The sequence below is a fragment of the Mangifera indica genome, chromosome 5 (genome assembly GCF_011075055.1).
Source record: "Mangifera indica cultivar Alphonso chromosome 5, CATAS_Mindica_2.1, whole genome shotgun sequence".
In the NCBI taxonomy this organism is placed as follows: domain Eukaryota; kingdom Viridiplantae; phylum Streptophyta; class Magnoliopsida; order Sapindales; family Anacardiaceae; genus Mangifera; species Mangifera indica.
In genome coordinates, this window is record NC_058141.1 from 1,098,310 (window position 1) to 1,111,185 (window position 12,876).

The window sequence follows — 12,876 nt, forward strand, 5'->3', positions numbered from 1 at the left end:
TATTGGTTCAAAGTTCAAAGTTCAAATATTTTGGAAGTTGGAATGCATGAAAATTTTAATATTAGTTTAAGTGAATAATCACCTTCTGGAATGAAATTTTTAATTATATTTGTATTATTTTTATTTGCTAAATTTAATAATAATTCTATTTATGTATAATTTAGTTGGACAAATGTATATATATCTTTAAATAAATTAAAGAATTAAAAAATATTGTAATAAAAAAAATTCAAAACAACTTATTTACACGTAACCGGATGATGTTGATGTTGATGTTGGTGTTGCATGGACCATGCATGCACTCATCATCCCCACCAATATTACCCAACTCTTCTGATTAATCCCACCGGGCCAGTTAAGCAAGGGTCAAAGGTAATCATAATTTCCACTTGAAAATTTATTTTAGAGGTGAAGGACTACTCCTCACCCAAGTTTTACATGATTTTAAAAATATATTTACAGTAATTAAAAAATCTAAATATCTATTTATAAACTAATTTTTGTTAAAAGTTTTTGTTAAAGTGAAAGGTAAAATCGTTATTTTCTCCTAAATCACAAAACCCTAAAAATTTGTAACATTTTCCCCTAAGATTAAGTTTTGAAAAGTAATATTTTTTTCCTTTCAAATTTCTTGACAAATGATGACCACCCTCTCTCTCTCGGTGATAGCTCTCTCTCTTACTCCTTCTCTCTGCCTGAAACCTCTCCCTCTAGTTGGATTTCAAAATCAGACAAAAGGTTTCATTTGAATTCTTTGAATCCAACTGGAAGAGAGGGATTTGGATGGAGAGAAAACACCAAAAGTAGAGCCATCATTGAAAGGGAGAGAGTGACCGTCATTTATCAAGAAATTTGAAATAGAGAAAAATTTTACTTTTTAAAACTTAATTCTAAAGGGAAAATGTTAGTTTTTCAAATTAATCAGAAAATTGTTATAAATTTTTAAGATTTAAGAGAAAAATAACGATTTTTTTTTTCTAAAATAAAATTTTAACAAATTAGATATTTAAGTTTTTTAACCCTAAGAATATGTTTTTAAGATTAAAGTAAATTTTGGGTGAAGAACAGACTTTTGCCCTTATTTTAATGAAAAGATAATATGAAACTTCCTTCCACTTGCCATTTTTTTTTATATCTTTAACATCACTGACCAGGAAGTTACCTAATTTCACTTTATGTACACTAGCATTGCCTTTTTTTATTATTCTTTAACATCACTGCCAGAAAGTTACCAATTTCCTTTATGTACACTTGCATAGCCAAAATTAGAGATACCTTCAAATTAAATGGATTCAAATTAAATTTATGTTTAACTTGAATAAGTTAGATTCAAATTGAAGTTTTAGCACAACTCAAATTTAAGGGCTTGTGAGTATCACCACACCACACCATAACTCTTCTTCTTTGATAATTCTTATTTTTTTTATGATTTTTTTTTCTTGACATCACTGTTTATCATTCAAGTCAAGTCAAATTAACCCTCGTCTGGACTCAACTCAAATACGCTTGGTCCAAAGAATATTATTTTTCATATCTTGAAGGTTGTAGGATTTGAAAAGGGCTTAAAGTGTAAGTGAGACTACATGGGAAATATTTCAAATTAATACACACACTAATTGTGTTTACAATAACTAATTATTGAAGTTTCGAATACTCAGATAATATATCAGAATGAATTATTTTAAATTAAAAATAAAATAATAATGTTCCTTTTATAATTTGCAAATAATAATAATAAAAAATATTAAAAATTGGTTTAAGATTTTTTTTTTTATTCAAAGTATAATGGTAAAACATTTTGATTTCAGACAAACCTGTAAAATGGGTTTGACTTTGAAGGTTAAACCCCTGAAGTGGTTTAGAATACATTCAAATTTGGAATTTTAATTTACAGACATTTTGAATTGAATCTAAAAGAGCAATTCGAGGATTGAGATATGAATCAAATCGAATCTGAACATCTATTGGCTCAAGTTTAACTTGATTGACAAATAGTTTAGTTCGAGTTTATCTAATCAAAGTTAAAAACAACTCAAATTTATAGCTCAAATTATTTATTCGAATTCATGATTTGGTTCAATTTGAATTCATAGTTTAAATTTATGACTCAGATTTGTAGCTCGAGTTCGTAATTTATTAACAAAACGACGTTGTTTTACTTAAATACTATATAAAATCACCGATTCGAGTTATGAATTTAAGTAAAACTGACTCAGAGATTCGAATCACTAATTCAAACTATGAATTTGAATTGATTCAAACCACCAATTCAAATTGAATCAAACCACAAATTTGAACTATCTATTTGAGTTATGAATTTGAGATAAACTAAGTTGAATATCTTTTAACAAAATTTCACTTATTTTGAGAAATACGTTGAATCATTTAGCTTGGATTTGGCTCAATTTTGAATAAAATGAATTCAAGTCAAGCCAACTTTTAAGACTGAGTCGGCTCGGTTAAGATCCACCCTTATAAAAGAGTTAGTATGGGATCAACAAATTAAACTTCAACTGAATTTAAAACAATCTAACTGTAGATTCGATTTAAGTCCCTTTGAATTCAAATATTTAAATCAATTAGAACTTATACTCATTTTATGATAACAAGATCAATCATTGGATCAAGTTCAGTTCGTTTGATTTGAATTAAAATTCAAACTCCATCAATTTGATAAAATTCAACCCTTAAAATTAAATAAGGGTATTATTATTAGAGGATATTTACCATTTTAAACTAGGAAAAGAAAAAACGAAAGAAGTTATATTTTTGTCAATAAACAAACACTTTTTTCATAATTATAAATATTTTAATTGAATTGATAAAGAACAATATAAAGTGGTGAACAAGAGATAAAATAATTTTATTTATCTATTATTAAAATTTTACTCTGTAAATTAGCCCATGATTTACACATGCTTTGAACTTGTGAACCGCCTTGACCAAGAATAATTTTTATTTTGATGGTCAACAATTTTATGGAAATTAATAATTCAACTTAAATTCTGGTTTTTACTTTTAATATTTCAACATTTTTTTAAAAGAAAGTTATTCAAGGCCAAGGTCCATTCATCTAAATTTGATTTACTTTCAATGAAATTATGAAGGACAAGGGTTTCATTTAATGTAAGTAGGGCTGAATTGGCATTGAGCCAATATCAAATAACGGTCAATTTGTGTTCAGTTTGAATTTAATATGACTAGTTTGAGTTCGATTCGTTTGAATTGATAATAATAACACTAAAGAAGAAGAGTCGTCCACGGATAAGAAGAAAAAGAAGTATTAGCAAAAGCTTTAGTGTAACAACACCAAGGCAACAATTTCAAGTTAAGGTGTACTAATTGATCTTTCTTCAGATCAACCTCGTCTCAAATTTAGAATGTCCACCTCGAGCTTGATTTGTTTGAACTGGTAAACAGTAAAATTGATAAATGCAAAGAATAAACCAAAAAGAAAAAAAAATAATTGGCGGGACAAGCTCTAGTACAACGACACCGGTAAAATGTCAATCTTAAGCTCAATGAACTGATCCTTTTTCAACTCAAGATTGCCTTATACGAGCCAAACATTTTCTCTACTTTTCTTGGTAGCCAAACACCTTCTAAGAACTCATAAAGAATAAGAAGATCAATGTCATAAAATAAGCATCATTTACTTCAATCAGCAATACACAGTACAACATGCTAGAAAACATGTTTACCTCATTAAATAGAGATGCTTCAATGGACGAGTTGAAAGCAAGATTATGGAGGCATTTACATGTTAAGCAATCAGTAATTGCCCGAATCAGAGAGACATAGAGCAAACCTCAAACATATGTGACCAGTTTGAAGTAGACAATAAGATACACAGAAAGAGAAAAAAGGGCAAGGACATGTTGCCAGAAGAGAACTGCTGAAGCCTCCTTGACTGCATAACCCCTCAAGCTAGCAATTGCTCCCAATAAAATGGCACTCGGTGTTGTGTACTGCAACAAAAGCACGAATCTAAACATTGTATCGCCATTGACAAAAATATTCCATTTAGCAATTGATGCAATGATCCCAATTCCTATCAAAGGAAGAACTAAAAGCCTAGCGATGATTATACCGATTGTAGTTCGATGCCCAAGTTTAGATTCATTTGGTCCCTCTGCAAGCATACCACCAAGAACAAGCATCACAGAAGGCACCATTGCACCACCTAAAATTTCTAAAGTGTCAGTGATGAAAGATAATGGAGCATCATATCCGAAAACAAAAGCTTTTAGCTGAGGGACAGTCCCAATAATGATAGCGAAGAGAGAAGCGATTGTCGGAGGTTGAAGTATGTGTTGGATCGGAGTTCGTTCAGCGACAACTCTGAACTTCCTGACAACCCGGGGTTCAGCAAGACATCTAATGGACCTAGGACTGCTAGCACTGGTAGCTTCATCTGTGAGATCAATGTCTGGAAAATTGGTCTGAGATAGAGCAGAGAAATTGTTGAAAATCCTAGCAATTGAGGGTTTCTTCGAATGCTCAGTTTCTTTGTCCTCAATGCCTGGCCATTCAGCTTCTACAAGAAGAGGCCTACTATGTTCATTAACAGCTGGTTGTTCCTCAATGACATCGCCTTCCTCAACAATCTCGTAATACTCCAATGGAGGCTCCATCATGTGATATACAAGTGTGTACACAAGAATAACAGAAACCCATTGGGCAAATGAAACATATGCCACCCCTTTAGAATGGCAATCACTTCCAAATGGACTATCCTTCGTATGACAAACCGATCCAACAATGGCCAAAGGCAAATTCCCACTATTTCCAAAGGCAGTCATGATAATTGTAAACCTATTGAACTCTGGAGGTGGCCGGCATATAATCACCACCAAGCAACCGAGAAAGAAACCAACAAGTGTACTTACCAAAACATTAACAGGGATAAACCACCAAGAATAAATGTTCTCCAGACTAATGCTTTCACCCAATTCAGTAAAGATCAAACAAGGCAAAAATAGGGCAAAAACCAGCTTACTTAATAGCTTAAAAGTTGCTCTTGGGATCATTTTGGTTTTCGGATTTGCGAGAATTAATCCAATAACTGTGAGGGACAAAAGTTTCAACAAAGGAAGTATAGCGCTAAGCGCATCTTGCCCACTGGACTCCATACTTTTATGATAAAATCCTGCAAGACAATCCAAGATTTCTCCAATTTTAATCACTTTCAAGATCAACAACAATACACAAAGCACAATCAAATTACATTCAACATCATCTAAAGCTCAAAAAATTCGGAGTTCCAACAAGGGATCCAATTTATAACACCAAATCAATGCAATTAAAACAAGGGTTTCATAAATCATTCACAGAAATTATCAATATCCCACGAATAAAAATCAAAACTTTAACCTAATATTCAAAACAGGCGACATGGGTTCTGCATATTATCAAAAAATGAAATAAATTAAGCAAAAGAAAAAGAAACTCGATAGAATTGCAACAAAAAATTATGGGTTTCATAGCTAAAGCTAATCTGAAAAAACTGGAAAAAAAAATTGAAACAAAGAGACGAAGATGACTTACAGGGGGGGCGATATGATAAAAATAAAATTAACCAGAGATTCACGGGAAATCTTTCATATTAGTAGTGCCAACATGCAAGTTGTCACATCCAATTGCAGGACGAGGATCTTAATCCACACAAACACGGTTATGTGAGCAAAGCCCACTCTAATAATTGAACCAGAAATATTTACATATATTAAAAAAATAAAAAAAAACTTTTGACAGGATAAGTTAAAAGAGTAATAATATATATATATATATTTATTTTTAATTTTAAATTAATCAATCACATATAAAAGTATTTATATATATATATATTTATGATTGATTTATAAAATATTATTGTTTTTTAGATAATTTTTTTAGTTTCAAATTTCTAAAATAATAATTATTTATTGTTACAGTTTTTTTAAATATAGAATAAAAAGTTCTTAAAAGTTAAAAAATAATAATTTCCTCTTCTCAACCTTTCAAGTTAGAGAGACATGAAAATAGGGTTGACACTGGGCCTTGTCGTTTTGGGTTGGGCCAAAAATGTACTATGTCAAAGCTCACGATATTGTGTTGACCCACCAAATATGACCGGTTTGGGGTAAATTATGTCTTTTGTGGATTTTTGTAGAGAATTGACCCACAAAAAAATATTTTTTATTTTTTAAAATTATCATAATTGCTGTGGATTGTGGTAAGCTAGCTCATGTGCCTTCCCATGAAACCCCAATACAACCTGCTATGTTTATGAGTCATTTCCAAAAGAAGTTGGTCATGTCAACCTATATACTGGCATGGCTCACAGCAAAGTTTACCTGAATACATCTTTTTCTCTATAAAATTGAGCTCAAATTGAACAAATTGAGTTTAAATTAAAAAATGGACACGTTTACATAAAATAGTTAGAGTTTGAACTGACATGAATATTTGAGTTCGAGTGCTTTGGATTGATAATAATTTAGTGAGCCTCAAGTCATTGATCTTGAGCCAATTAAGATTGAATCGAATCTTTTAAATTCAAACGGTTCTCAAATTGGGTGTTGTTCAGACCCAAATTGAATTAAATCTATAAAATTTTAGACTGAATTGAATTATTTTTTACTTGTGTTATATCGTATGATATATGCCAAATATTATATAATATTAATAACCACAAGAGACGTAACTTTATCATTTTAAACCATTAGCCATCTACCGTCCTGATTTTTCCATCTTAGGCTAATTAGCCAACAATTCTCCCTTCAGACTTCTGCATCTCCATTATTACATTGAGGTCAAACACTTACATTTGGCCAAAAACTATAACTTATAACAAAAGCAAGTCTTATTTCTTTTAACTACGAGTTTTCTATTAGAGTTTCAAGTCTGGTTATATTTAAAGGAAATCTTTATAAAATTGATTGAGAGTCATTATAGATATAGCCCCTTATGAGGTTTAGGGTAATACGGACTTATTTATAATTGTACTATCCTAAATTTTAATATAAATTTCTTGTATTTATAACTATATATATGCATTATTAGTCCAACCATGTAAAGCTATATTTCACTCAATGCATGATTTAATTTTTAGATAAATTATGTGATCATGTATCCATTATATCAGAACGAAAGAGAATCATAAAGAGAGAGAGGGGATTTTTAATATGGTTTGATACATTATTTAAGAACTTATATTCATAGTTATATTATTTAACTCTGAAAAAATTGTTCGGATAGAATTTATTTAATATTTATAGAAAGAATGCCCTAAAGGAGACGTGAATTATTTGAGATCTCTTGTTAGGTTTTTTTTTTTAAAAAGAACTCTTCCTTTATCTTAAGAAATCTATTGGACATTGATCTCTTAATTCCCTATTGCCCTTGATGGTTATAAGATGACGAGGGAAAACTTCATTTGCTAAAATCTACTATGAAAATATTAAAATTAATAATTTTTTTTTCTAATCAGACCGAAATAAGGATGGAAGGTGATCTAATACACTTCACTTGCATGCCAAGATCCAGTCAATACTCCTCTACCTTCTTGTTTGATTTGGTGTCATTCTATGAATTTGGTAAAAGTGAAATTTTCCCTTATGACAATAGTTTCTTCAATTTCTTGCATAAAGTATTCAACATTTTTTTGTGTGTCAAATATCTTGGTGGACTATTTCCAGAAATCATCTCAGAAGATTGAAGTTCTCAGAAATATCTTGCTGGTTTTGCATGCATAAATTTGCAGTACAAGAGGGTAAACTTATTAGCTGAAAAAAGGTTACAAGAAGATGGAAAAAAAATCAGTTCTGAATTGATATAGTTTCTGAAAACAAGGCACACTTGAAAATGCCAAGAAGAAAAAAACAAGGAGAAGAGTTTGTACTTAACTCCTGATGGTGAAATGACTAGTGATAAACTTTCTTCAGGACTTGTTTGAATGATTCCTTCTTCAACAAATCCAGTTCTTTCCTGGCAGAATGCTTTTGCTTTTGTCCTATGGAGTTATTGATTTTGCAGAAGACTTCAAAGTCTCGCTTACTGTTGCTTTGGCGCCGTGGGGTCTTTCAATTTAATATTACAATTATTACCTAAATACAAAAAAAAAAAAAAAAATTAGTACGTGAATTATATAGATATAATATAATGAATAATAAAAAATATGTTTGCAAAGAAATATTTTTAAAATTTGTATATAAAAAAATATAAAATATGTATATATGAGTTTGATATGATATATTGTTAATAATATATTTTTAAAAATACGATAATATCATAATAATTTTAATACTTTTCATGAATTTTTTATTAAAAATTAATATTATAATTAAAATATAAAATATTTAATTAACTGTTAAACCTAATATAACATAATATATAATCAAAATTCTTTGTTTAATAAGAAACGTGTCAACCAATTGAAAAAAAAATTAATTAATTAACTTAAATTTCAGACTCAGATCAGAGTAAATCTTTGTACCGACCATAGGGAAGAAAAACACAAAATTAAAGTTATAAATTAATAAAGAAATATTGTTAAAGTTTTTTTAAATGGCAATAATATTTTCATAAATAATTGAAAATAAAAAAGATAATTTTGTACTTTAAATTTAACAAAAAATTTAAAAATATAATATATAATTCACGTTTAATATTAGAAGAACATATAATATATGTTTTATATGTTTTAGATTTAAAATTTTTTTTGATCATATTCAATATGTGAATAATACACTAATAATTTACGAATTTACTAATTAGGATGATTAGAAGGAAGGGGTTGATTCCAATTAAGCCAAACTGAATAGGAGCAAGGTCAAATCCATAAGGTTTATCTTGAATTGGAGTTTGCCCAAGTTTGGAGAAATATTCTGAAAGTGTCCTGGAAAAAACAGAAGGATCACTAAATAAGATAATAAAAAATTCGTCAAGAAAAAGAGTCGTGGAGAAAAAAAAAGGAATATTAAAAAAATGTAAAATCATTGAAAAAATAAATTTATAAATGACTTTTCTACGAGTTATTAGATTCAAATTCAACTGAGACTATTCTAATTTGAATTTAATTTCTTTTCGGTCGAATAAAGTCCAAAAGACCTATTCCCACCCTAGGTTATGTGAAATTTTTAATTTATATCTTTAACTTTTAAAAATTCAAATACGTATTATTCTATTAAATTTTACTAATAAAGTTAAGGATAAAAATATTATTTAGTTAAAAATATTTAAAAAACTAAAAACTTATTACTTTTTTCCTCTTTAGTTTAAAAATTTAATAATTTTCCCTATTCTAAAGTTTAAAAAGTAATCATTTCTATCATAAGATTTTGAAATTGTCATTGGGGACGATAAACTTTGTTGTTTTTATTTTTAGTCTCTCTCGTTTTCTTTTAGCAAACTTACCGATCTCTCTCTCTCTCTCTCTCTCTCTCCCAAATTGTCTTCGTCTTTAATGAAGACTGCTGACGATAGAGGGCGAGAAAACATGATCAGATACGGTGATAATTGTCGAAAGTGATGATGATTTCAAAACCCTAAAGGGAAATGATATTTTTTAAACTTTAGGTGAAAAAAAAAAACTGTTAAATTTTTAAACTTAGAGAAAAAATATAATAAATTTTTAATTTTTTAAATATTTTTATATAAATAAAATTTTTATTTATAATCTTAATAATAAATTTTAATAAAAATATAAATTTTTAAATATTTAAAAATTAATATTCATAAGTTTGGATTTGTGCTTAACCTTAGATGCGACTAAGACTTTGGGCCTTTAATTATTGGCATAAATATTATTATGCATGTGGTGTCACTTCAGGCAAATTTCTGGGATTTTGTCCACTAATTTTACCGCAAGATTCTTACCTTTCTCTTTTAGGCTTCTCTTTGTCAAAAAGAGTCAGTGATTTTTGCTGAATATACACCTTGTACCATGTGACCTACTCATCTATAAAATTTAAGCAAGGAATAATCTCTATATACAATTATGAGGAGATTGGAAAAATTAAAATGAACATTATATATATACTACAAAATCTTTGTGTCTATTGCAAACGTGTATATGCAGTAGTAAACTGTTCCCTTCCAACTTGGGCATATACGTACTACATGATTTAAAAGCAAATCGTGAGTAACTAATAATGAAAAGGAAGTAAAGAGGTGGCAGTCTAGGGCAACCAAGTGAAGGCAAACGGGCTTATAGGTTTGACACGGTAGAATTGACTGTGTTGTGCCTCAAGTACAGCCATACTCAGAGATTCAGCATTGGGTATTCTTTTTGAAAGGTTCAAGCTAGGTTATAGGTTTTGCCTTGGTTTAGACTTACCAGGAGTACAAATCTCTCAACCAATTTGTGTAAGGATAATTTATTTATTTTTCAATGTTGCACATGAGTACTCCACTCCTGCACTACTAGATTCAGAAGCAACTATCCCCACCTTGAACTTTAAATCTAAAATCTAAACCCTAATAATTATAAAGTTATTTTATCTTCTGATTAGTTTGTATAAGAATGATTTAATCTATTTTTCAGTGTGACACATAACTCCACTCAAGCACTCCCTAAACTTGAAGTAACAACCATTTTGAACCCAAAATCCTAGACCTAATTGTTAGGAAAACGGCTCCAAGTCATGATGATTTTATGAAAGGATAACTTAATGCATTTTTCAATGTTAAACATTACTCCACTCTTGCACTCTCCATTCGTGAAACAACTTTCCATCTTAAAACCTAAACCCTGATTATTAGGTTAGTAATTCCAACTATTGATCAGTTTATGTCAGGATAATCTAATCTTTTCTTTAATGTTGCACATGACTCCACTCTTACACCCCCAATCTTGAATAAACTCTTTACCTTAAATTCTAAATTCTAAACTCTAAACTCTAATAATCAAAAAACAACTCCAATTACTTATGAGTTAGTGTAGAAATGACTTAATCCCTTATTCAATGTTACACATGACACCACTCCAACATTTTCCAATATTAAAACAACTCCTCACCTTAAATCCTAAATTATAAACTCTAATTATCAGGAATTCGACTCCAACTATTGATATATTTATGTAAGGATAACATAATCCCTATTTTAATGTTGCACATAGCTCCACTTCTATACTCCTCAATCCAAAAACAACTCCCCACCTCAACCATAACACAAAAAAAACCTACAACCTTATGCGCTCTTCTCATGTTGATGCCCATATCACAATGATTTCATATGATACCGTGACAAAATGCCTGGGAAAGCAAGAAAGTAGAATAATTCCTGGTAACCAGAAAGAGAGTAGTAACTAGAAAAGCCATACAAACAGAAAAGGTTTTGGATTCCACTGTAGTTTCACTTAATGATTTTGCGCCATCCAGCTGTATTGAAATGATATATTTACCAGATCACTATACGCACGAAAATTTTGAAACAGTAAGGTCTGATCTCCTTACCCAATTCGAAAGGCCAAAAATTTCATATAATTTTCAAAAAAAAAAAATCTCTGTTACTGCCTTAAATCTAGAGCTCAGCCTGGCACTAGATTTGTATTTCGGCGTTAAGATATTCTTTTTTTCTATTTAGAGCTTCGGGGTTTCACTCTTTCTTCCTCGTACCTTGCATTTCTAAGCCCTCCTATAATATTTATTCTTCTTTGAATAATTTGGTTCTTTCTAGGGCGGGCTCTTTTCAGTAGGGTTTTGTGAATAAATGCATGGAGGGAGCTTCTTCAGTCCAGTCCGAGGCAGTGGCAGGCTGATTTTTAGCTGCTGACTCGTTGGTTCAATAACTCGTCATCAGAAGAAGAAGAACAAGAGGAAGAAGAAGAAGATGGATATATCAATTAATGATCAGTTTCTGATCCGACGATGCAGGAGCTGAGTTCAGTCATGGCTGCCACGTCTTGGACTGAAGGGAGCTCCCTCTTTTGAGTTTCATTAAAATCTTATATATTTGCATATGGGATCATTCTACTTCTACACTGCCATCATCCTCTTCTTCTTCTTCTTTCATATCTTCATTAAAATCTGTAAATTATGGCTAATCCAAACGAAGTTACATAAGTATATATTCATACTAGCTAGATATGTATATATAGTTTCTAATTATTTGCAAGATTACAGAAATTAACTTGAAATATAATGTTTTAAATTTGAAAATTAACAATTTTATTTTTCTAATCAGACACGAATAAGGATGGAAGGTGATCTGAAACACTTGCTTGCCAAGGTCTGGTCGCTACTTCTCTACCTTGTCATGTCATTCGGTGTCATTCTGTGAATTTGGTAAAAATGAAATTTTCCCTTATAACAATAGTATCTTCAATTTCTTGCAGAAAATTTTCAACATTTGTTTGTATAAAATATTTTGGTCACTATTTCCAGAATCATCTCAGAAAATTGAAGTTCTCAGAAATATCTTTGCAGGTTTTGCATGCATAAAATTGCAGTAGAAGCTGGTAAACTTAATAGCTAAACAAGGTAATAAGATAGAAAAAATAATAATTTCTGAATTGATACAGTTTCTGAAAACAACTACAAGGCACACTTGAAAATGTCAAGAAGAAAATAACAAGGAGAAGAGTTTGTACTTAAACCTGGTGAAATGACAAGTGATAAACTTTCTTTCAGGGCTTGTTTGAATGATTCCTTCTTCAACAAATCCAGTTCTTTCCTAACTATAAATACAGTCTTCATGGAGCAAGCATATACAGATCCCTGGAAAAGAATTCTATTCTAACCGAGATGGTTCATTTCTAACTCTATATATCTCAGAAATTTGCTTAATTTTATTATATGAGAGATATTGTTGTAGAAGTGTTCCTTGGTCTTGGCAGAATGCTTTTGTTTTTGTTTTATGGAGTTATTGATTTTGCAGAAGACTTCAAAGTCT

The 12,876-nt window shown here is 30.1% G+C and overlaps 1 protein-coding gene across 2 annotated transcripts; it reads right to left on the reverse strand.

The window, feature by feature from the left end:
• Positions 1-3,632: 3,632 nt before the first annotated feature.
• LOC123217329 (protein PIN-LIKES 2) lies at positions 3,633-5,702 on the reverse strand. Of its 2 annotated transcripts, XM_044638296.1 has the most exons (3): positions 5,548-5,702; positions 4,091-5,149; positions 3,872-3,968 (listed from the first exon to the last, which is right to left on the reverse strand). In XM_044638296.1, exons 2-3 carry the CDS (start codon positions 5,130-5,132, stop codon positions 3,928-3,930), a joined length of 1,083 nt encoding a protein of 360 aa, XP_044494231.1. In that variant the 5' UTR covers positions 5,133-5,149; positions 5,548-5,702; the 3' UTR covers positions 3,872-3,927. The 2 variants fall into 2 exon arrangements, with proteins under 2 accessions (XP_044494230.1, XP_044494231.1); XM_044638295.1 differs by having other exon boundaries at positions 3,633-5,149.
• Between the last annotated feature and the right edge of the window lie 7,174 nt (positions 5,703-12,876).